This window comes from Lytechinus pictus, chromosome 3 (genome assembly GCF_037042905.1).
Source record: "Lytechinus pictus isolate F3 Inbred chromosome 3, Lp3.0, whole genome shotgun sequence".
Classification (NCBI taxonomy): domain Eukaryota; kingdom Metazoa; phylum Echinodermata; class Echinoidea; order Temnopleuroida; family Toxopneustidae; genus Lytechinus; species Lytechinus pictus.
This window is the reverse complement of record NC_087247.1, coordinates 11,972,951-11,999,200: the sequence shown is the minus strand read 5'-3', so window position 1 is coordinate 11,999,200 and position 26,250 is coordinate 11,972,951. Positions and strand designations below refer to the sequence as shown.

The following is a 26,250-nucleotide window of genomic DNA, read 5'->3' as shown; positions in this document are numbered from 1 at the left end:
ACGAGCTCAATAACCCAGCGTACCAACTTACCTATTAAAACAATCATTCTAAACATTAATTAGAATCTGAATAAAAAAAATCTATTGTTGTTACTTTGGAATTACATGGTGATGCCCAATACATTTCCTTGCTGGCTGCAAGTCATTTTTATAAATCCAATTAGGAGGCATTTGCAGATTTTACTGTTTAAAGGCGATAAATCTACTTTTTATGAACATTTGATTAATGTTTTTAGACCAATACCTACCAAACTCTAATAAGTGTTAACCAAAGTTTTGAAAGCTGCTCATAAGAAATGCAAATCTACTACTTGACCCTTGTCTGCCATCAAATTAGAGAGCGAACTGAGCACAATTGTATCCTCAGAATATATTGTCACTCTGTATTTTGTATCGTGTTTATTTAACACCGGTCATTGTACATACAAACCAAAATACGGTGCAGTGATAAACGTTGACGAAAATGCTTCAAATTTTAGCAAAATAGCCATACAAGATAAAGAATTTCCTGTTACAAAAAATATATAATTCAGTGGTAGAATGATAGTGAACTAACAATGTAACTGCAGATTTTGCCGGTGTTTTAACAGTTCTATACACGAAGCTTTGCTAAATCACCGATAGACATGTTGGATAAGTTTCGCACCGAGTGATATGCAACAGCAAAGTTTGTTGGTAGTTATATAGCAATTATATTTACGAAGCATTTAACTCTTTCAAATAAAAAAAAATCAACAATGGTGCTGGGTTGCCCGTAGTCTCGATCTTGACGTTGGTAGGTATTTGTTCGGAAAACACTACCCTCACATAGTACACACCGATATGCCAGGTCCTCCGATTTTTCATTCACTCATATTAATACCAACGACCAGATCTAGACTAGATCACTTAAAAAGCCAGAAATTTTCACAGCTTTAATATGAGAGCTGTCTCTTTGAGCTTGGCATCCCTGATCTTTGGTCTGATCTCTCCAAGTCAACATCTCTTCGAATTCCTCTTCATGAATCTTCATTGACCTTTTCTACGAATTCCCTTCAAGTGAAAGATTCGACGATGGTGCTGGGCCGCTGGAGACGTGGATCAGCCAGTCGTTTTCTCATCTTCTTAAATTTGAGAGCCGTTTCTTTGAGCGTCACATCTCGGTGATCTTTCCAAGTCAATTTCTCCTTAAGGTCCTTCGTCAGGGTGTCCTCGTCAGGATAAGGACGGAACTGGAAAAAGAGGAAGGAATTGTAAAAAAAAAAACTTTCTCTTTTCTATCATTCTTTAATAGCTCACCGTGGTTATAATATAAATAACGCATCTAAATTGCAATCAACTTGAGATATCAATATATATAAGCTTTAAAAAATATACCATGTAATCTTTTGCGGGAACATTTTTTGTTCTAAAATTACCATTCATATTCAACATTTCAGCAGGATGTATGTCCTTGCTATCTGCTGGAGAAATGCGCTCATAAATTTATACATGCAGAAGAGTTAGGTTTCCATATCGATTGGAAAGCTTGAGAAGTAACTTTAGAAAAGTACTTTTAAAGAAATGAATGTTTATGGAGCAAGTATTATTTTCCGTGTGTTTGGGAGTAGTATCCGTGAGACAGCGAGATTTTTTTTGCAACGTATACAAATATTTATGTTTATATATGGTATACAATTCATGTATGTACAATTGATGGAAGTGAAATAAATAAATTTGAATTGAATTTGAATTTGTGAGGTGGGTCAGGTGTTTATGCAATGAACATTGGTGTGTATCACCGTTCTTTGCTTCTTTTGCTCATGAATCATAATCCTAGCTGGGTGCACAATCATTAAAACGTTGTTATTGGAACCTACCACTTGACCGATGTTCCAGATGGTTTTATCGTTGCAATGTTTCTTGAAGAACTTCTTCTTTACCATGATACACTCGGCCCCATTGCTGACCAAGCTCAAGCACGGCTGGGTACCGAATGCCATATCAAGAACACCCTGTAAATATGAATAGATACGAGATTCATATCTGGGTTAACATGGTAAACATCAGAAGATCAGATTCTTTTTTTTCTTTCATAGAAAGATTTTATTCAAAATCAAACACGGATGCAATTCAATTTACATCAAAATCATGAAGCGAACATGCTTACAACAACTGTACATGCGTACTATTATCTAATGATAAAACAAAATTATGATTCTCTCATGTCCACTATTCTACAAAAAAAACCCAGTATATACCTTAATCTCATTATTTGTATCACGGACTTTTGTTCCTTCCAATATACAATGAAATTGATACCATTCCCAGTGTTATCGCTTTTCAATTAGTAGGCTATATGTTCAAAGCAAGCAGTACCAATAAGCAACTTCTATTTCAGTCTTCATCCACCATTTGAGGTTACATTAAAAATCGTATTATTAATGAAACTCCTTTCTCTATCGCATCTATCACAATAAATCTGTTTACCGATTCTTTAGGATGATGGAAATTCAGTTGTGAGATTTTGTATTCGCTGCACTGGTTCCCTGTCAAAAATCGGATATCTTTAAGATTTTATTGCTTGCTTTTCATAGTATTCTTGGATCAGCACCACAATACAGTCTTTCATTTATCAATTACTACAAACCAAGCAGGTCTTTGCGCTCATCCACTTCTGGCTTCCTTGTTGTTCCAAAAGTATCAAAAACTTGGGGGAAAAGATCATTTGCTTTTGCATGCCCCACTTTGTGGAATAGCCTTCCTGAAGACATAAAAAATGTACCTCTGTCGAGACTTTCAAAAATCTTCTAAAAACTTTTTTATTTAACTCTTTGCTCTTTATGTGCCTTGAGCATTCTACAGCGTGGATTTGGCGCTTTATAAGTCACATTATTATTATTATTTTTATTATTACTATTATTATTATTATTAGCATGAGGTCCTTGCGGAGTTTAGTGGGGCTCCAGCCAATTTCTTCATTTTATTTGTTTGCGATTCAAGATTTAAAAAAGAATCGCTACTTACAAAAACTCCTCCTTTTTCTAAGGTATCTATCATTACGAATTTATTGACGGGTTCTGAGTGAGACTTCATCTGCTCATCCGTGTCATCATCGTCGCTTTCATACTCCTCCTCATTTTCGTCTTCTTTATCAGTAGGACGGCAATCTCCTGATGGGAAAAGAAATTGATGGTTTTATAAAGTGATATTTAGGGTTCATTTACATGTACATGTTGTTTCAGAAGAGAATACCAAACGCGCATTTTGTGTTTAGAATTTTCTCTAAGGGATATCAATCTGTTCTCATACAAATGTTGGAACCATTTGATATGGAATTGGTCAACTCAAGAGAAAATTTACTCGTTACAAATGTTATCTTTTCTCAGGTCAATATCATAATGTACATGTACCTGGTGTAAATCTACATGACCCTCTTGGTAGATGGAATAGCTATCCTTCGTACCTATGGATGTTCTATAGCGCTCCGAACATTGTTGTCTAGGTCATGATCCTCTATCTCTCTCTCTCTCTAAACAATGAAATAGTGCAAAGTAGTACCTTGTTCATATTGTGTTGCTTCTGTCAGATCAGTCATGCCACTGTCCTGCGTAACGCTTTCTCTTCCATCAGCAGTGGTCTCCAGCAGCGCACGACTATCCCTCCTCATCGTACCCTCTCGCATCCGGTGCACGCTTTCCCTCCTTGTGAGACTGCTCCTTCGTGAGAGTCCGTCAGTCAACCCAGCATTCTTTGGAACATCTCCTTCCGACTGCGCCACGCTATCTCTGCGCGCACCGCGGTTAATGCGCGTACTCGTCGTATTGGAGCCGTCAATCTGTTCAGTGGCGGATACTGGGTGGATTCCGGCAGACCGATGTGTCATAAACGGTCCCTGTTTAGAGAAAAGTAGCATGGATTATTTGCAGTGAAAGAAAATAAAACCTTGATGGGGATGTGAAGGAGATTAAATAAGGTTTTTAATATAATTTATCCTTTTGATTTTCGGAACAGTTTCATTCTCAATAGGACCGTCTGGTGCCAAAGCTTTGCTGCTGAACGGAACCCCTGATTATGGGCAGAGTGAGAAACTATGATTCCAATAGGTGGTGCCGTTATTTAAAGCACCATATTGTACAGGCTTCTGAAAAAGTAGGTTTTATAAGGAATACAATTATACAATATCTTGGAACCACGATATCCTTCATCGAGGTATAGACAAAAAATATTCCAACTCCTTATCCGACCTGGTAGGCGTTTAAAAAATCTGTTCGTAAGTTAAGAGCGAACTTAAGAACGACTTGTGAGCCTTTCTTACGTGCTAAACCATCGCCAATGAACAATTTTGGGTAGACCATTTACCACAAGAAAGGATCATCACTTGTTCTTTAAAGTCCCTCTTAACTTACGAATAGCTTTATAAAACAACACCAGGGGCCCGTTGCATATAACTTTTGCCATTAAAAAAAAATTCTGGCAAATAAACAAAAACTCTGGCAAACAAACTTATGCCATTGAAAATTAAACATTAAAAAACTCTGGCAAAAAAATTGCCAGAGGTTTTTATGGCAAACGTTTTATTCAACTGGCCCCAGGTGAGTATTTCATAAAGTTATTCCTAAAGTAACGAACGCTATTATGAGCGAATTATGACAATTTTTTGTGCTAAATCAGATTCTCAATATATATTTCTCATCCGAGTCAGCAGATCTTTATTAATTAAACATTCTCGTTAACCAGAATTTCAATGCAAAGTTTGCTATTTTGTCAAAAGAATCATGAAACGTTCACTGCCATCTTCTTAAAACAGGGAAATTTTGGGGTATCTTGATTAATTAGCACAAGAAAGGGTCATTCGTCATGACCAATTTACGAACAGTTTTATAATGATTTACCCGAGCACTAAGTAGAACATAATTATACAGTATGTTAATCATAAACCAAAATAAGTTGATTGGTAAGATTAAGAGCGAAATTCCAAGAATGATGACGTCACTAACCTTTGCAAAAGATTGATTCCGTCCTCCCAAGACAACCTGCTCTTCCGACTGAGGTTGATTCGCCTGGTGAGACGTCCCAGAGTTATAGAAATGTTCACCAACCCCCATCTCATCTTGATCAGTACCTTCAACACCACCATCTCCTTCCGTTGTGGAAGCACCCGAGGTGCTTGCTTCGATGAGGTCATGATCCTTTGACTTGTCATCAGGTTTTGACCTCGACGCCTTAAAGAGTGTAATTATAAGAAAGAGAGGTTTGTTCAATTTCCAAGAGAACGAAATGCCCTGAAGCCCGGAATCCGTTTAGAAAATGGGTCAAGAGACCTATTCGTGATCCATATTTTATGACAAGTGGGAAATTATCCTTTCGATGTTAACGCTATATTGTCTTAGATGTGAAATGGAGTGACTAGTGTGGAGACAGACATTGCCTCAAGAAACAATGAACTGACGACCAAGCCAAGGGAATATCAGATCACCGCAGGCTATGAAGCTATAAACTTGATCTGGAGACCATCACTAATTAAGCAATGTATAATTGTGGACGACATCAGTCGAGTAGAAGTTTTTTTAATCCCCTGCCTTTATACTCACTTTAGGAGAAAAAATACTTATCAGGCACTTGGCATGCATCGATCATATTGATTATTTTCTTTAAAAAAATTATTTGAAAACATTTTGTGATGCAAGTTTCAATAAGTTAGAGATAAATTCAGACAAGTGAGTTGATCAAGGGTATAATTCCTGCTGGAAAGATCACATTTTCACATTGTTTGTGTAATTAAAATGTGATCCAGAATGTACACATGCTCAAATATAAAGGGAAGATGATTCCACACTCTGAACATCTCGACAGCGTATAAGCATTCACAGTATATTTACTTAGTGGGTCTCTGTGAATATTAGATTCACAATTCTTAATTTGAACAACAAGGGATTGCAGATGAATTTTTGGTGACAGTGTGCATGGGAAAATGTTGTGTTCATTCAACAGGAAACTCCAACAGCCAACTCCATGACAATAGGCATACATGATGAGGCAAGAGAAACAGTCAAGAAATTTTTTGAAAATGTGGGAGCAAGGAGACTTCTTTCACCTGCAAGCTCTCCTGATGTCTCCGATACATTTCAGCAGCTATCGGGTCCATCTCTCCCCGGTAATCCTCCGCCATGTTCGGCTCGTGGAAGGGGTCGTCATGGAGGGGTATCTTCAGCAGGTTGGTGGGTTTCTTGATGTAGCGCTTCCATCGGCTGTTCTTGATGGACCTGGCCCGCCTCCTCTGGAGTTCCTTTAACTTCCGGGTCAGCATGTCCTGGTGAGTCTCGGCGGGTGGGGTGAAGTCACGTTTGTACCGCGTAGCTGGAGTTTTTGAGGAAGACGAATAATGTATGGTAAAACGATGGTTTTAAATATTGATAGGATTACAGTCAATCTTATCAGCCACTAACAACGGTTGATTGACAATCATTCAAAAACAAAAAGAGTGAAGTTCATAAAAATTTGAATAAATACAGTGCTTAAGACAGAGTGCGAAGTGAATCCCTTACAACAATTCAGACGACAACCACAGTAAACGCCAAATCAGATGAATTATCATTTCAATTATCACACTTAATTTGAACCCCTGTCAAAGAAGGTTTATTCACACTCAATAAATCATTTCCCGGAGATTTGATAATCGTTTTAATGAATTCTTCAATGCAACTCTCATTGCTCTTTTTCAAATCTTGAACAGGTTTCTTGAATTTACATACTGAATGGAAGTTTTGTATTTTTGGACACCCCCCTCTAAAAATGAAGTTTTAAGATTAACATGGCTTTAGACTTACTCGGTACAAGGCTTTTCTTTCTTTTGATAGCTGGTACTGTCGCAGAGAGGCCTTTGTCATTCTGCGTAGGGTCAATCAGCATCTTTAGAACTGAACAGCTTCCCTATACATACGTGAAAGCAAGATATCGACGATTGTAACGATATTTAACGACGATTATTACTAAACATGAATTCTGAATTTAATCAAAATGGAAAAGACGCTATATAAATCCTATGTATTATTATTATTATTATTAACATATTTTTTTATAGTTAATCTTTGATCAGAATTGTAAATACTTAGTTCTTGTGATTGCAAAATATGCGTGATGATCACGATGCATTTTATATGTGAACATGAAGACGGTTTCCGGCGTGGTGAATAAAAAATAGGCCTACTTACTCAAGCTCCATTCAAATAAGAGAGAGCAATGTGAAATCATTATTTTTTTTATAGACAATGGAATATAGTGCCTAAAGAGATTAGTAATGCATACAAATGTTGAAAGATATTGTAAAGAAATGCTCAGTATAAAAGATAGTAAACATATCATTGAAACCTGCAAACGTTGGGTCTCGTATATGATAGGCATGATGTATATAATCCTACCTATCTTGAGTTAAAGAAACAGAAAACAACGGCAATTATTATGCCAAAATGATTTTTAAAATATCTTACCGATTTAACGATGATAATCCATTCTGATTTGGTGCTATCTTCGACAATTGTGGTACCATGTCTGGGAAAATAAGGGCATATAAACATATATTTTTAGTCATGCATTTCCCACATAAAACAGATACAGTGAATGCAGAGACATTTATTTAGATTTTATGATTACGCTCATGATTTTGGACGATGATACTTCAATAAAACAGAGTTGGCCTAACTTGATTCCTTGATGAAAAATGAATATAATGTATCGATAACAAAGGGGCAAAAATAGTTCAATTCTGATTAAATTCACTAAGCTCACCTCATTTAAATAAAAATAAAAAATACATAGCCGTTCCGCTTAGAATGTGTCCAGGAAGAGCCTAAAGCACGTGAATAGCGTAATCCTTACTAATTGAAATTAGAAAATAAACAGTGAATATGAAAGTAACTCTATTATATTTCAGTATGAATGCTAAATACTAAACTAATAGTGCAAACACACAACAAGCAAAGAGATAGGTATGCCTGGTAATAATTGTTTTAGCAAAGGTTCTATAACTTTGACTAAACTTTGACTTACTTTGGCGTCAAAACTACAACATTTACTTGGACGAGGTCTTAAAAATCTAAAATTATGAAACTTACACAAAATACTGAAATCTGGTTTGCTTGTGATTATTCTTTAAGAGGTGAATCGGCCAGTGTTTAAAGAGGGAGATCGATCTGTAATAGACAAATAAAAAAAAACACAAATCACAAAACGATTAAACATAATTATATACAAAATCAAAATTGTTTCAAAATGCTACAATTTGAAAGAGGAGAGTTGCAAACATCCGATAGCCGAAATCATCTCATAAAAATACACACTTTTGCTCATAAACATGATTAATGTAATCTTCGGGCCAATTTATTCACATTATAAATAAAAAAATCTAGATACATGATCCAAGGCAATATATTTTCTCCAAAGAAATTATCTATTATACATTCGCTTTAAGTCATTTTCGTTTTTGTTTCACACAACAATTACCCCCGGCTTACCTCACAAAACTGTGTTCACCGAGATCGCTAAAGTTGTCCAAACCTCCAGCTAAAAATATACGACTGTAGTCCTGAAAAAAATCAAGAGATTTGCACTTTTTTGTAACAAAATTTTGATGGATGACAAATATCATAAATCATTATCATTCATTTGGGTTATTTTTTTTTTCATTTTAAACAGCGTTCTCAATATAATTATCTATGACAGTTTAAGTGATTTCACGAAAAAGAACTTGGAGAAAGTATATCAAAGCTTTCGGTTTTCATTTTTTTGACAGACGGTTTCAAAATTGATATTAAGCTTTCTTAATGGTTCAGTTATGTGAATCCTACAAATTGGGTAATTACATGTCTGATGAGAAATTAAAAATGTTGTATCCAAGAAGGCGGATTTTTTTACCGCTTTCAGTCATGTTTGGAAAATGGTTTTATACATCAAACAAAGAGAAATTATGCTTTGAATTTGAAATTATATATATTTTGTCTGGTTCCAGATTTTTTCAATCAAGACATTCTTAATGTATATTGCACCGATATCTATCATATTTAGGATCATATTTTGCTCGGAGCATGTCAGTCATATCTATATATCAAATTACCAGACAAAAAGGAGCTAGAATCAAATGTTAGTATTTGCCATTTTAATACAGCATATTTAATCATGTTGCAGTATACTTACTTCTGGTGCAAGACACATGAGTTGTAAGGGCTCCTTTGAAATGACGGTATAGACATGTTTGTTCTGATGGGCAATCGCTTGTTCCTAGAAAAACCAAAGAAAAATGATCATATCAATGGTGTATCGCATGCGATGGAGTAAAATGATCATAATTATATAATAATATAAATTAATCCTGACCCAAATTGCAATCGAAACTGACTTCAAATAGACTTATATTATTTCTTATATCTGTATTTATTTGTAATTGTCTCTCGTTCATGAAATACAAGTGACATAACGTTACAAAATCAAATGTACCACAAAGCGTGCCAATCACAACATGGCTAGATAGAACTAACCTAATCAAAAATAAGTTTTGAAATACACACGAAACGAAGGGTCTTGCCAATAAGAATGTTTGTGAGGCAAGCCCCTGAGGTTTAAGAGTCAACGCGGTAATACGTTGTAAAACAAAATTGGTATGTATATGACGGGGAGGGCCAGAATACACCCCTCCAAAATTGATTGGTATTTTCTTTACACTTTCCACACAGATATGGGTACTTTTATCGAAAATTTAGGATAAAGCAAAAGTGGGTCCCAAAAAGCTAATAAACATTCGGAACATTTATCCGATGCATAAACATTGTAAAGGTGTACTACGTACTTTCATGTAAAAATAGAAACTTGGCGTCAAAAACATTCAGGTTTCTGATGAACTAAAATTGCCAATCACTAACAATATCTAATGAAATATAGGACTCCAAAGATTCAATTGATATCAACGTTATGCGGCCATGAAGGGGATGGCGTAAAAATAAGGGTATTGATCATTTTTACGACTCAATCCTATTTTTTTTTCTCTTTTATTCCCTTCTTTTTTCATTGAAAAAAATCGCCACATGTAATCTTGCCCTGCATACAGCGTTATGCATATATATATCAAATTGTTAATTTCTTACTCCAAACATATCGCCCTTGTTGAGTGATGTTACATGCCTGCCTGGAATGTTGGGATCGCCCTCTAAATGTAAAGCTGGAAGAAAAGAATAAAAAAAGAAAACGCTACAGGCTCTGTCATTCTTAAACAAGTTTTTCCTTTTCAAGTTTAAAATTTATTTCTTTTCTCAACAATATTATTGAAGCAAATTATTACACATCGAACAAAATGATGACATAAAATACATACATGATAATAATAAAATAAAAAATCATAGACTCTGTACATGTGACGTCATAATTATCACAGCGCCCTCCCTTAGAGGCTTTAGGAATGCGCGTAAACGAAGTTGTAGAAGATGCGCCAGCTGCAGATCACCAACGCATACAAGGCAATGGCGTCAGCCTCTGAGATGGCGACGTGTTGACGTCAATGTATATAAGGTCCATTGCGAGCGGAAATAAATTTCAATCTCTTCGTGGCAATTTGGGGAATACCATATTACTACAACTTGGTCAGATAGCTTTATACAAAAATACCACTTTCCTTCGGAGTGGAAGGCCTATTGACAGGATGATTCTGATTTCGTATAATTTTCCACCTTTTCTTTACAGTTTCACCGTTTATTCTCTTGATATTTTTTACCGTTTATTCTAATAACAAATAGTATACTTTTATAAGCCAAATCAGATGCGCCAATTTCGGTAGCTTCAAACAGACATCATGATTTCAAACTTTATGAAACGGGGCCAGGTTTAAGTTGGAATGCTTTAGCTTACCTGATCCACCAAGGATGACATAGAATGCCTGAGGACTCCTGCCATATCGGATGATGACCCGACCAGTAGGGTATTCCTCGTACCAGGAGTTCGATACCAGGCCCCTCTGCATGTCTACTGGATACTGGGTGATACCTTTCATCTGTTGCAGCTCCACCATTACCTAAAAGTAAAATAATGATAAATAAAATACATTTCATAAAATAATAACAATAACAATAAGAATAGGTATTTGTATAGGACCTTCTATCTAGATATAATGTATTCCGAGGCGCACTGTGATCATTACCATGCATGGCTATTGCTCGAGCTGCCTTCCAATGCCCAGTGCATTCAAGAAATTAATCCTGCCATTCGACTCACCTGGGTCGAGCGCAGCACAATTTGGGTAAATTTCTTGCTGAAGGGAAACGTGCGAAGGTAAATAATAGTTCGGGGAAAATTACCCTTGAAAGTCGTATAATTTTTACTTACATGGTGGATGTCTTTCTTGGATCTTTTCTTGGGATCCATGAGCAGGATTCGTTTTGTGTCTTTGGAGATCTTTTGCTGAAAAAAAAGAAAATACAAAACCTTTCTCTTAAAGGGATGGTCCAGGCTGAAAGTATTTATAGCTTAATAAATAGAGTAGAATTCACTGAGCAAAATGCCGAAAATTTCATCAAAATCGGATAACAAATAACAAAGTTATTGAATTTTAAAATTTAGCAATATTTTGTGAAAACAGTCGTCATGAATATTCATTAGGTGGGCTGATGATGTCGCATCCCCACTTGTTCTTTTGTATTTTATTATATGAAATTAGGTTTATTCAAATTTTTTCCTCCAAGATCTAGCAAAATTGGATTGACAACTGATTTAGTGCATTAGATATTTATAGCTGCAACTTATTTCATTATAAGAGAGACATATTATTCACACAAGTATGAAATAATGAGAAAAATATGATTTTAGGTAATGACATGAGAAAACGTAAAGTGGAGATGTGACATCATCAGCCCACCTAATGAATATTCATGACGACCGTTTTCACAAAATATTGCTAAACTTTAAACTTCAACAACTTTATTATTTGTTATCCGATTTTGATGAAATTTTCGGCATTTTGCTCAGTGAATTCTACTCTATGTATATAGATATAAATATTTTCAGCCCGGACCATCCCTTTAAGTCAACTCTTACGACAAGCCTATATACTATTTTGAAAATCATTGGGTTTTTTTTAAGGGAGGGGTGGTTAGATTTGATAAGTATTCCGGACGACTCAAACTTTTGTAATTGTTTTATTGTATCTGCTTCATTCCTAAATAACTTATTTGTTTCTTTGTTTTATTTTGTTCATGCATGTCTAATGTAATATTACACCAGTGGAAAACAAATTTCTTTGTAATCATCATGTTTGCGAAGACAAAATAAATGTTTTGTATCTTGTAGTATACATGTACTACATTGTTTGCAGTAACAATCTGATGTAATTGCTATATGATAAAACAAAACATTTCGTTACTTTCACCATCATCAATGATTTCAAAATCATCAGTCTCCCTCATTATCATTATCATCATCATCATCATCATTACCATTATCATCATTGTCATCAATTGTAAATTTTAACATAAGTTTGCCATTGATTCCAAATATTTTCTTGCAATTCCCCCTGAGAGAAGAGGATACTCACTGATTTGAGGGCTTTGTATTCGGTGACGTCATAAAGGAGATCTCCTCGTATCTTGAAATGATCCCCGGCTCGGGCTGCATCGATGTCATTGAACAACGACACCATCCGGGCATCGCTCTCTCTATGAAAATAAGATTGAAGTCAAATTGCATTTATATTTTCGTCGAAGATATGGTGAGTTTCAAACAAGCAGAGTATAGTGAATAGTGAAATCACTTTACTTCTAAAGTGCGTGTCATCTGGTTATAGCAAAACGAAGTGGAAACAATAATGGGGGTGTTGCAAGAAACTTGCGATCAATTGCAAGTCTATTTTTGGTCCCTAAATCAATCATATGTCTTGCAATTAATTGTAAATTAGCGATTGATTGCTAATCTGCTCCATGAAACAAGGAGTTTAATCTGATTTGAATAATCTGAATAACGTTGATCTATCAATTGTAAAATTGCAACAGAATATCTGCAATTGATCGCAAATATTTTCTTGCAACACCCCCTTAGTCTCTTTATATCATATTATATCTCAATAATAAGCTTTCGTACGAATAAAGTACACTGTATTGAAAGGGTCAATCGGTGATTTTCAGAGAGATTCTGATTTGCTCGCTTATGACTGGCGTATAAATGGGGGAGGCGCTTGTAGTGTTAAGCCTCCCCTCTCCAAAAAAAAAAAACAAGACAAAAAAGTAACAAAGAAAAAGAGGAAAAAGAAAAGTAAATGAAGCATAGTGTGAATTATCGCAGATTTTTTTTCTATTATTCATGTTTTAGGACAAATCCAATAACAAAGGTACATTAGCAATGTAATAAGGAAAAAATGGCGCTTGATGGCGACTTAAAAAAAACAAAAAAAAAACTTGCAACAGGCTCCATATTGTGCCCCCTTAAAGGACAAGTCCATTCCCCCCAAAATGTTGGTTTGAATAAAAAGAGAAAAACTAAACAAGCATAACACTGAAACTTTCATCAAAATCAGGTGAAAAATAAGAAATTGATGACATTGTTACGTTTTGCTTAATTTCACGAATTAGTTATATTCACATCCTAGTCGGAATGCAAATTAAGAGACGATGAACATCCACTCACTATTTCTTCATTACACGGAATGAGAAATATTTTAATCTTCTCCTCATTGTCATGTAAAAGTTTTATTCCTCCTTGAGCATGTGTAATTATCATTGTTTTAACATTTTGTGGTTAAAAGGAGGGTCCTTATTTGTAAAGAATTTAAATATTCTCTCTTAATTAAAATCAACCTTTTCTGGGGTGGAATTGACCCTTTAGCTTTTAAAATTCATTATGCTAAAGCTTATTATCTAATGGCTGATGTCATATTGATCTCAATCTGACAGCTAATATGACTCGGCAACATTGTATAGGCAAGCATGATTATGATATGATTATGTTCTATTATTACGTTCTATTTTCCTATATGAACACTAGGTCATGAAATGGACATTACTTACTTGTAGATATAGGTTCTGCTAAGTCTCAAGAGGTAAATGATCAGTTTCACTACCGTTCGAAATCGTCCAAGAGTCTTGGGTTCCTGGAAGAAACATTTGAGATGAATAGATTAATATTTGTTCTAATAACAAAAAAAATGTTTTCATAAACCCATGTATGAATAAGAATAAGATAACGTCAGAAATTACAATCTCAAAATGACCAGCTAATCGGGTCAGCTTGTTGCAACTGTTATTCTATACGTAGTCATATTTTACCATTTTCTCGTCGTATTTTACTAGAACAGAACAGAGTTATTTCTCACTAGAATACTAGTATACGTCAGACTAGACATATCAGTTGCACCCAGCTGACTACTGATCTAGTCAATTTGACTGATTTATTTTAGGAGAGTAAGATGGGCTTTAGATGGACGCTTCGTTCTTGCATCATGCGATCAATGAAATGCAAGATGTTGAACGGTCATGAACATGATGAATATGCCTTCTGCATGCATGAGTTTCGAGAAAGGAGAACATTTCAAGAAATTTTTATCAGTCAAACATATTCAGTGTCAACTCTTAAGAAGTAGCTGATCGGCCAAGAACAATTTCGTTGTCAAAACCAGAGTCAAGACGCTTAACCATGTTAAGTGCCGTGGTGTAGCGGTTCTGACTCTCGCCTTGTAATCAGAGGGTCGTGTGTTCGAATCCCACCATGGCCTAGCGTCCTTTGGCAACGCGTCAATCCACAATTTGCCACTCTCAACCCAGGTGTTAAATGGGTACCCGGTAGGATGCGAAAGCCTATGTAGTATGCCTAGTAATTGAGTCTTAGAACTCTTGTTGGAATGCTCCCAAGGGAGTGGAGAAGGTGCATACATTGTATGCGAGCATGCAAGGATCCGATGACCGGGGTAATAATATATCTGTAAAGCGCTTAGAGACGTCGTTCCGACGTGTTAAGCGCTATATAAATGCGGAATATTATTATTATTATTATTATTAATCGTTGATTAAACGCTCCCAAGGAACCAGTAGGGTTTATGTCAGCAGCTGAAAGTGTGATATACATGTATATGAAAAAAAATCTGACCTAACCTACCTGTTTCTCCTTCTCATCGTCCTGGTTCTTGTTCGAAGCAGCGCTTCCTTTCCTGATCGGCAAACGACCTGCAAACCCGGCTCGACGTCCCTTCGTCAAAACCTTCTTCCTCCGAACAAAACTCTGCCACTTGCCCATCGTTTCAAGGGCTCGCTTCTTCACGTCTCCTTCAACATCGCCTTGGTCACCATTCGCATTGTCGCCGTCGTCGTCGTTGTCGTCATCATCGCCCTTTTCGTTGGTGGAACTTGTAGATTCCTTTGCTGCTTGATTTCCTCTTGCCTTCGTCCGTCGTTTGGATACTTCCGTAGCTTTTGCACGCTAAAAGATCAATATTCGAGGTATCCGGCATTCTTAGTATTCATTTTACAAAATAGATGCTTGTGAATGATATACATATTAGGAAGTATACCAAAGAGACTAGTAAAATCTCTCAGGGGTTGCGCAATGGCACATGACTATAAAACCACCTTTACATCATGGAACTATAACAAACAGGGTCGCAGAACGGGAACACGGGACCCCCTAATTTTTTCAATAAAAAACGTAAAAATTGACATCTCTGGGCCCGCAATCATCGTATAACATTGTTAACGATAGATTGCATTGACTACTATTACAACTAATCGTTAAAATCAAGCGTATGGATAATCGCTAACCTTTGTGTTACGGGACCCTGGTGGTGCTTTTTTTTGCATGGTTAGCCGCCACCCCCCCCCCCTTCAAAACCTTTCCGCATCCCCTACAATACAGTTTGAAAATATGTGTAAGCTGATAGCTTTTAAATATCATATCAATTCATTGTACAATACAGTTTGATTCAATATTCCACGCCATGAAGAATACAGAATAAAGCCATGAATTTGAGCAAAGAAGGAAATAACAAATAAGATCCCAACGATGTAAAATGATGATAGAAAATCAGATTCATTAATCATTAGATAGTGAATCAATCCGTGTTGTTTGTTTTATTTCTAAATGCAGAAATGGAGTCGTCTTTCGAGAGAACATGCGTAGTTACAGGTTTTTTTAATTGTTTCATTACTGCATAAGTGGAGCATAAACAAGAATTCTAATAGATAAATAGAAGACGCACAATTTCATAAGGTATATAATTATCGTTGATTGATTTCAACTTGTGCAGTATTGTTAATAGTCAGGCAGCATATGTAATTTACTTCGACAAATTGGCTAAGTCTGATTTTTCACTTTTATGTGATTGGTGACATCACAAGGAACAACTTTCAACTTGGTGACAAAATTCTAATGGTCATCTTGACCATGTTAGTGGCCAAAATGTGGTCAATATGGGTCAATTTTTTAAATTGCCCCGATTCTGTCGAGTGACACATCAAATTGTTTGTCTTGTTATGCTGAACAAAAAAGTGAACACAATTATACACTCTTGACCTTCCGTTAAAAAGTTATGGCCGGAAATGTCAAAGGTCAACGAACTTTCTTTAAATGGCGAATTACACTGAAGGTGTGAAGAAAGCTCATTTTCCGTGTTTTAATGCATGTGTGTACATTTTTATTTTCGATTTTGATAAGGTCAAAAGGTCAACAAACTTTCATTGGAAGCCAAAATACACGTCTAAAAGCGGTTAGAAGTTTAGAAGTTATTTTTCGTGGGTTCTTTATTTTGAAAAGTCTATATCTATAAGAAGACATTATATATAAAGGGGTCAAATGTGCTTATTCTGAACAAAATAGATAAACAGAGATAGACGTCGAATACATTCAGTGTGGTATCATTGTATTGCAGGAATGCCTCGAAACGACTTGACAAACCCTAATGCCCTTAAAAGTCGTATCATCTTCATGATGTTATAAGTGCAACCTCTCATTGGCAGTGCGACAAGGATGTGTGATGTCACATGTGAACAACTTTCCCGTTGATGAACTATAAAATACCCTCAAAATATCTCTTTCTGCTTTTTCTTGTGGTGATACAAACTCATAATCCATGATGTATTCTTTAAAAATCTGTATTACATGCCCTCCTATAGAAAGAACACATGATCTGCTGATAGATTTGATAAAAGAGGCATTTTAAATGAAATATAAGCTAAAGTAATGGTGAGAGTTGTTCACAAGTGACGTCCACTAGCGTACCTACGGGGGGGGGGGGGGGGGGGGGGCAGGGGGCAGTTCCCCCCCTTGACGAGCCACAACCCATGCAAAGGATGTATCCCTGCCCCCCCCTGACGAGCGTGAAATACATTTTTGCCCCACCCCTGACGTGCTTGAAGACCTTTATTGCTCCCCCCCCCCCTGACGAGCTTGAAGACCTTTTTTTTTTTTTTTTTTTTTTTGCATGTCAATTTCTGGTAAGAAATCCTTTATTTGTGATTGAAGACCTTTTTTTTGGGGGGGGGGCGGCGGTTTTGCCCCCCTGTGGAAAATCCTAGGTACGCCACTGGTGACGTAACACATCTTTCTCAAACTTTCGTTGATCTGTTTCTTTGATTTTTCTGTTTTCATACAAGCTATCTTGTTCCAAACGTTTCATTCTCCTTTAATACCCGTTCTCGCGATAGTGATGTGCATAGATGCTAGATGCAGATTTTGTTTTTGTTTTTTTTGTCGTTTTTGTTTTTTTCCTACTTGCTGAACTACCTGGATGTTACTAGAAAGAATAATCACATATCTCATTGAAGTAAACCACGGCCATACCGCAGCGGGAAGGGGGAGGGGGGCAGCTGCCACCAGAAATTGTGAAGACTTGCATTTTTACTGAAAAATAAATAAAACTGACAAAAAGTATGCACGAAATCCTTAAATTTCATCTTACAAAATGCAAAAGGGCCCCAATGGGAAGCTCAGAACAGTTCATGCACCAGATATGTGTAGTCCTTCTTGGCTCCAGAGATCGAGCATCTTATTCGCAAGATAATCCAAATGAAATGTTAAGCAACTTTAGAAGCTGGGAGCACTGATCAATCGATGTGTTTAGTCTGTTAACATAGTATTATACTTATACCCCAACATTACAATAATTTCTGTTAATTAGAATATTCTGTACAAAGCAAATGAAGGAAATACTTCTTTACATATCAAAGACTAGTAAATTGAAAATGAATTGAACTTGAATTGAATTCCTAAATAAAAAAAACTCCCTGGTTGCACTTAATTATCACACCATGAAGATGATAAGATTTTATTAAGGGCATAAGGGTTTGTCAAGTCGTTTCAAGGTATTCCTGCAATACAATGATACCACACTGAATGTATTAGACGTCTATCTCTGTTTATCTATCTTGTTCCTATATAAGCACATTTTACCCCTTTATATATAATGTCTTCTTAGATATAGACTTTTCAAAATAAAGAACCCACGAAAAATAAGACGTCTAAACTTCTAACCGCTTTTAGACGTGTATTTTGGCTTTAATGAAAGTTTGTTGACCTTTTGACCTTTCCCTGACCTTGTCTTGACCCTTTATATCTTCTGGATAAGGACTTTTGACGATGGACTTATCAAAATCGAAAATAAAAAAGTACACACATGCATAAAAACACGGAAAAATGAGCTTCCTACAGTGTAATTTCCCATATAACGAAGTTCGTTGACCTTTGACATTTCTGGTCATAACTTTTTAACGGAAGATCAAGAGTATATGGTTGTGTACACATTTTTGTTAAGTATAACAAGACACATAATTTGATGTGTTACTCGACAGAATTGGGGCAATTAAAAAAATCGACCCCTATTGACCTTATTTTGACCCCTAACATAGTCAAGATGACCATTAGAAATTTGTCACCAAGTTGAAAGTTGTTCCTTGTGATGTCATCAATCACATAAAAGTGAAAAATCAGACTTTGCCAATTTGTCGAAGTAGCCGGTAAATCATGACATATGCTGCCTGACTACCACCTCCACCCTCTTAAAACAGCTCTGCGACCCCTGAGTAGTTTTGTATTAATTTGACTAGTTTGTTTGTCTACCGAATCATTGGTTTATGCATGTAAAAAGTTTCACTGGGGGGGGGGGGGGTATCTTGCGAATAAATAGCTGTAAAATTTATTAAAATTTGCGAGCAGCGGGCGAAGTGAGCGAGCAAATATTTCGAAACTTCTATTTAAAAAAAAAAAAATTGTGATATACTTTAACACAATATTCAGAAAAAATATCATATGTTTACCTTCTCTCTTTACTGTTCTTTACTTTTTTCTTTTTTTTTCTTTGTTGTGATTTTTTTCGGGGTAGGGGGGGGGGAGCGCCCCAAGGCCCCTTCAACTGTACGCTACTGCTTTCATTGCTCACAAAACCGCTGAAAATTGATAGATTGACATGGACGTGTCTAAAAAGTATTCAATTCAATTCAATTCAATTTATTTTTCATCCTTTAACATAATACAAATAAGTACAAAATAAATTAATTCAATTTAAATAAAAGCATGAACAAAATTCAACATTGAATAAATGATATACATATTCAATAAGTGATTCAAATATAAATCAACATGCATATCAAATTTAAATCAATATAATTAAATAATAATTAAATCAATATAACTATATATCATGAGAAGAATGGAGGGGTCCACTGAAAAGCAAAGCTTGTAAAATGAGGACCCCTCAAAAAGTTAGGATAGAAAGAATATTGAAATATACGTAAAGGAATATACGTTAAGTATTATGTAGTAGTTTCCTTTAAAACTTGAAATTATGCATAATTAATTATATGGATTGCGTGGAAGATACAATGTGAATAGTTGCTGAGCCAGAACCATGAGGAGGACTTAAGTTATATTGCTATAAATTAGGCAACGTGATGATACGGTCAAAATTTGGAAATAAACATTATTTTAGTCAATAATTGGGACTACTTTTGAAAAAAAAAATGCAAAACGAGAAGTTAGGATGACGGCGGTGGGTGTACGGCGGTATGTAGACCACTGACTCCGCATCACGGCCGAGAGTTAAGGAACATGTATCTGTATATATAGTATAAGGAACGAAATGTGCAATTTGTCTGGTTAATAACAAACTATACAACGTTTGACGATAAAAAGCATAATGACAATGATAATGGTTTGTGTGTCACAATAGTCTTATACTAAATAATTTGTGACGAAAATAACAAGAGACATTCAAATTTTAGAAGATTGAAATTTATTGTAGACGGTTATATTTGCAAATAAATTGACATTTGTGATAAGCACTTGTTTAAGATTCTATGAATATTCATAAATCATGCAAGTTATGAGTAAATTGGGGGTTCCCCCTCTATACATGTTCATGTAGGATACGTTTGATAGTACGAATTTTACAGTACGCCCCCTTCGACAACAAAATAATGTTTGCATGATTTAACTTATAATTCATTCTTATTCTTCTCTCTTACTGTAATGAGTTAGAAAATATTATAGGTAATTGTCATAGTTATCTTACCTTGTTAAAGGTCTTAACATATTTGATAAATCCCTCCATTTATCCATAGAAGGAAGCCGTTTGGAAAAATAAAATGTAATTATAAAAGGGGTAAACTTCCAAAGTTTTAATTGTTTTGATTTTCAATGTAGATCAGAACGAGTCCTATATTGGTCAATGCAGTGGCGTACCGTGGGTCACGGCATTGGGGGGCACCAGAAAATTTTTGAGTCACTTAGTGAGCGCGCTCAGTTGCCAGGTTTACTGACCTAATAGAGACATTTTAAGGACAGTGCCATAAAACAAATATGTATCCCACTGATCAAATAATGCGAGCGCGAAGCGCGAGCTGAAAATTTTTGATATTCAGACCTAAAAAAGGGACATTATAAGCAAATTTTTGTTAAGATGATACGTACCTGTCTCGCTAAACAAACAATGCGAGCGCGAAGCGCGAGCTGAAATTTTTGTATATATTGACCCCAAACAGGGACATTTTAAGGACTATATTTTAGGAATCCATTAGGAGTATACATATCTCACCAATCACCATAGTCATCTTATTCGAGTACCAAGCGCTTGCTGATTTTGTACATCTAAACACATGAAGCAATTGCACTCATTGTAATCATGATTATCATCCGCATCTCCCTAATCGAGTATTGCAAGGACTTTAGAAGGGAAAATTAAAGAAATTCAGACCTAAAGAGGGGCATTTTAAGGCTTGTTTGTAGGAATGCACTAAGACCATACGTATTTTACTAAGCAAATCATGCAAGCGCGAAGCGCGAGCTGAAAATTTTTGGTATTCAGATCAGAAAAAGGGACATTTTAAGGACTGATTTTAGGAATTCATGAAGAGCAGACACATCTCACCAATCCACTGATGCAAACGTAAGCACGGACAGGATATGTTTAATATTAAGACCTTATAATGGGGTGATCACTTTAAGTAGTCATGAAAAAGAAGCATAATTATGTCACTATATAAAACAATAAAAACTCGAAGTGCGTGAAATATATTTGGCTTATATTGACTTGAAAACGGGAGGTTTGAGTACAACAGGATTATAAATATCGTTAAACAGACAATGCGAGCACCAGGAACAATGAAGACATAGGCCCTGAGCAAATTATGTTTCATATAAAGTAATGAAAAAAAATGTTTCTTATGTAATATAACAAAACATAATTATAATATAACATTTTAATGAACAATAATTTCTTCTTTCCCACTACGTTTCTCTTCCTTTCTCCCTCTTTTTCTCCTTTTCCCGCTTTTTTTTTTTTGGGGCCAGCCGATTTGGGGGGGGGGGGCACGTGCCCCACCCATGCCCCCCCGTAGTTACGCCACTGGGTCAATGCAAGGTTTCTACCTCGTTGCTTTTGAAAAGTTTTAATGTAAACCTAAGTCCAAATCAAAACGGTTAATGAAGGATCAAGTTCAATTATTATAGAGCAGTAGGGGTCGCAGAACCCATCTTGTTCAATAAACGTGTACAAACCGTAAAAATTAACCATCAGATTATAATTTACGTGTTCAGCCCACCTCCACCCTCTTAAAACAGCTCTGCGACCCCTGAGTAGTTTTGTATTGATTTGACTAGTTTGTTTGTCTACCGAATCATTGGTTTATGCATGTAAAAAGTTTCACTGGGGGGGGGGGGTATCTTGCGAATAAATAGCTGTAAAATTTATTAAAAGTTGCGAGCAGCGGGCGAAGTGAGCGAGCAAATATTTCGAAACTTCTATTTAAAAAAAATAAATTTTGTGATATACTTTAACACAATATTCAGAAAATAATATCATATGTTTACCTTCTCTCTTTACTGTTCTTTACTTTTTTCTTTTTTTTTCTTTGTTGTGATTTTTTTCGGGGTAGGGGGGGGGAGCGCCCCAAGGCCCCTTCAACTGTACGCTACTGCTTTCATTGCTCACAAAACCGCTGAAAATTGATAGATTGACATGGACGTGTCTAAAAAGTATTCAATTCAATTCAATTCAATTTATTTTTCATCCTTTAACATAATACAAATAAGTACAAAATAAATTAATTCAATTTAAATAAAAGCATGAACAAAATTCAACATTGAATAAATGATATACATATTCAATAAGTGATTCAAATATAAATCAACATGCATATCAAATTTAAATCAATATAATTAAATAATAATTAAATCAATATAACTATATATCATGAGAAGAATGGAGGGGTCCACTGAAAAGCAAAGCTTGTAAAATGAGGACCCCTCAAAAAGTTAGGATAGAAAGAATATTGAAATATACGTAAAGGAATATACGTTAAGTATTATGTAGTAGTTTCCTTTAAAACTTGAAATTATGCATAATTAATTATATGGATGGCGTGGAAGATACAATGTGAATAGTTGCTGAGCCAGAACCACGAGGAGGACTTAAGTTATATTGCTATAAATTAGGCAACGTGATGATACGGTCAAAATTTGGAAATATGCATTATTTTAGTCAATAATTGGGATTACTTTTGAAAAAAAAAGCAAAACGAGACGATAGGATGACGGCGGTGGGTGTACGGGGGTATGTAGACCACTGACTCTGCACCACGGCCGAGAGTTAAGGAACATGTTTCTGTATATAAAGTATAAAAAACGAAATGTGCAATTTGTCTGGTTAATAACAAACTATACAACGTTTGACGATAAAAATCATAATGACAATGATACTGGTTTGTGTTTCACAATAGTCTAAAAATAAATAATTGTGAAGAAAATAACAAGAGTTATTCCAATTTTAGTAGATTGAAATTTATTGTAGACAGTTATATTTGCAAATAGATTGACATTTCTGATAAGCACTTGTTGAAGATTTAATGAATATTCATAAATCATGCAAGTTATGAGTAAATTGGGGATTCCCCCTTTATACAATGTAGTACAGGTTTACTAGTACGAATATTACAGTACGCCCCCTTCGACAACAAAATAATGTTTGTATGATTTAACTTATAATTCATTCTCATTCTTCTCTCTTAATGTGATGAGTTAGAAAATATTTTAGGTAATTGTCATAGTTATCTTACCTTACATATTTGATAAATCCCTCCATTTATCCATAGAAGGAAGCCGTTTGGAAAAATAGAATGTAATTTATAAAAGGGATAAACTTCCATTTAAGTTTTAATTCTTTTCATTTTCAATGTAGATCAAAACGAGTCCTATATTGGTCAATGCAAGGTTTCTACCTCGTTGCTGTTGAAAAGTTTTAATATAAACCCTAGTCCAAATCAAAACAGTTAATAAATGATCAAGCTCAATTATTATAAAGCAGTGGGGGCCACAGAACCCATTTCGTTGAATAAACGTGAACAAAACAGTAAAAATTAACCATCAGATTATAATTTACGAATCAGCCCACCCCACCCTCTTAAAACAGTTCCGCGACCCCTAAGCAGTTTTGTATTCATTTGACTAGTTTGTTTGTCATCAGAAGTAATTGGTCTATGCATGTAAAAATTTTCACTTGAGGAGGGTTAGCATGCTCTGTTAGCTTGCGAATAAATAGCTGTGAAATTTACTAAAAGTTGCGAGCAGGCGAAGTGAGCGAGCAAATATTTCGACACTTCTATTACAAAAATCAAATTTTGTGATATACTTTAACATAATATTCCGAAAATAATATATTTTAACCTCTCTCTCTTTACTGTTCTTTACTTTTTTCTCTTTTTTTTTCTTTGTCGTGATTTTTTTTCGGGGGGGGGGGGGGCAAGGCCGCCTCAACTGTACGCTACTGCTTTGATTGCTCACAAAACCGCTGAAAATTGATAGATTAAAAAGTATTATGTAGTAGTTTCCTTTAGAACTTGAAATTATGCATAATTAATTATATGGATTGCGTGGAAGATACAATGTGAATAGTTGCTGAGCCAGAACCATAAGGAGGACATAAGTTATATTGCTATAAATTAGGCAACGTGATGATACGGTCAAAATTTGGAAATATACATTATTTTAGTCAATAATTGGGATTACTTTTGAAAAAAAAAGCAAAACGAGACGATAGGATGATAACGGTGGGTGTACGGCGGTAGGTAGACCACTGACTCCGCACCACGGCCGAGAGTGAAATAACATGTATCTGTATATATAGTATAAGGAACGAAATGTGCAATTTGTCTGGTTAATAACAAACTATACAACGTTTGACGATAAAAAGCATAATGACAATGATAATGGTTTGTGTGTCACAATAGTCTTATACTAAATAATTTGTGAAGAAAATAACAAGAGACATTCAAATTTTAGAAGATTGAAATTTATTGTAGACGGTTATATTTGCAAATAAATTGACATTTGTGAAAAGCACTTGTTTAAGATTCTATGAATATTCATAAATCATGCAAGTTATGAGTAAATTGGGGGTTCACCCTCTATACATGTTCATGTAGGATACGTTTGATAGTACGAATTTTACAGTACGCCCCCTTCGACAACAAAATAATGTTTGCATGATTTAACTTATAATTCATTCTTATTCTTCTCTCTTACTGTAATGAGTTAGAAAATATTATAGGTAATTGTCATAGTTATCTTACCTTGTTAAAGGTCTTAACATATTAGATAAATCCCTCCATTTATCCATTGAAGGAAGCCGTTTGGAAAAATAAAATGTAATTATAAAAGGGGTAAACTTCCAAAGTTTTAATTGTTTTGATTTTCAATGTAGATCAGAACGAGTCCTACATTGGTCAATCAATGCAAGGTTTCTACCTCGTTGCTTTTGAAAAGTTTTAATGTAAACCTAAGTCCAAATCAAAACGGTTAATGAAGGATCAAGTTCAATTATTATAGAGCAGTAGGGGTCGCAGAACCCATCTTGTTCAATAAACGTGTACAAACCGTAAAAATTAACCATCAGATTATAATTTACGTGTTCAGCCCACCTCCACCCTCTTAAAACAGCTCTGCGACCCCTGAGTAGTTTTGTATTAATTTGACTAGTTTGTTTGTCTACCGAATCATTGGTTTATGCATGTAAAAAGTTTCACTGGGGGGGGGTATCTTGCGAATAAATAGCTGTAAAATTTATTAAAAGTTGCGAGCAGCGGGCGAAGTGAGCGAGCAAATATTTCGAAACTTCTATTTAAAAAAAATAAATTTTGTGATATACTTTAACACAATATTCAGAAAATAATATCATATGTTTACCTTCTCTCTTTACTGTTCTTTACTTTTTTCTTTTTTTTTCTTTGTTGTGATTTTTTTCGGGGTAGGGGGGGAGCGCCCCAAGGCCCCTTCAACTGTACGCTACTGCTTTCATTGCTCACAAAACCGCTGAAAATTGATAGATTGACATGGACGTGTCTAAAAAGTATTCAATTCAATTCAATTCAATTTATTTTTCATCCTTTAACATAATACAAATAAGTACAAAATAAATTAATTCAATTTAAATAAAAGCATGAACAAAATTCAACATTGAATAAATGATATACATATTCAATAAGTGATTCAAATATAAATCAACATGCATATCAAATTTAAATCAATATAATTAAATAATAATTAAATCAATATAACTATATATCATGAGAAGAATGGAGGGGTCCACTGAAAAGCAAAGCTTGTAAAATGAGGACCCCTCAAAAAGTTAGGATAGAAAGAATATTGAAATATACGTAAAGGAATATACGTTAAGTATTATGTAGTAGTTTCCTTTAAAACTTGAAATTATGCATAATTAATTATATGGATTGCGTGGAAGATACAATGTGAATAGTTGCTGAGCCAGAACCATAAGGAGGACTTAAGTTA

The 26,250-nt window shown here is 35.2% G+C and overlaps 1 protein-coding gene across 1 annotated transcript; it reads right to left on the bottom strand.

Annotated features, from left to right (window-relative positions):
- Positions 1–226: 226 nt before the first annotated feature.
- Positions 227–17,046, bottom strand: LOC135153793 (uncharacterized). Its single transcript, XM_064097941.1, has 18 exons — positions 16,993–17,046; positions 15,079–15,399; positions 13,995–14,077; positions 12,530–12,650; positions 11,326–11,400; positions 10,852–11,014; positions 10,095–10,168; positions 9,151–9,234; positions 8,472–8,542; positions 8,073–8,150; positions 7,449–7,509; positions 6,789–6,891; positions 6,056–6,318; positions 4,959–5,183; positions 3,520–3,853; positions 2,986–3,131; positions 1,839–1,973; positions 227–1,211 (listed from the first exon to the last, which is right to left on the bottom strand). The coding sequence occupies exons 1-18, from the start codon at positions 17,044–17,046 to the stop codon at positions 1,035–1,037; spliced, it is 2,568 nt and encodes an 855-aa protein (XP_063954011.1). The 3' UTR covers positions 227–1,034.
- Positions 17,047–26,250: the final 9,204 nt, after the last annotated feature.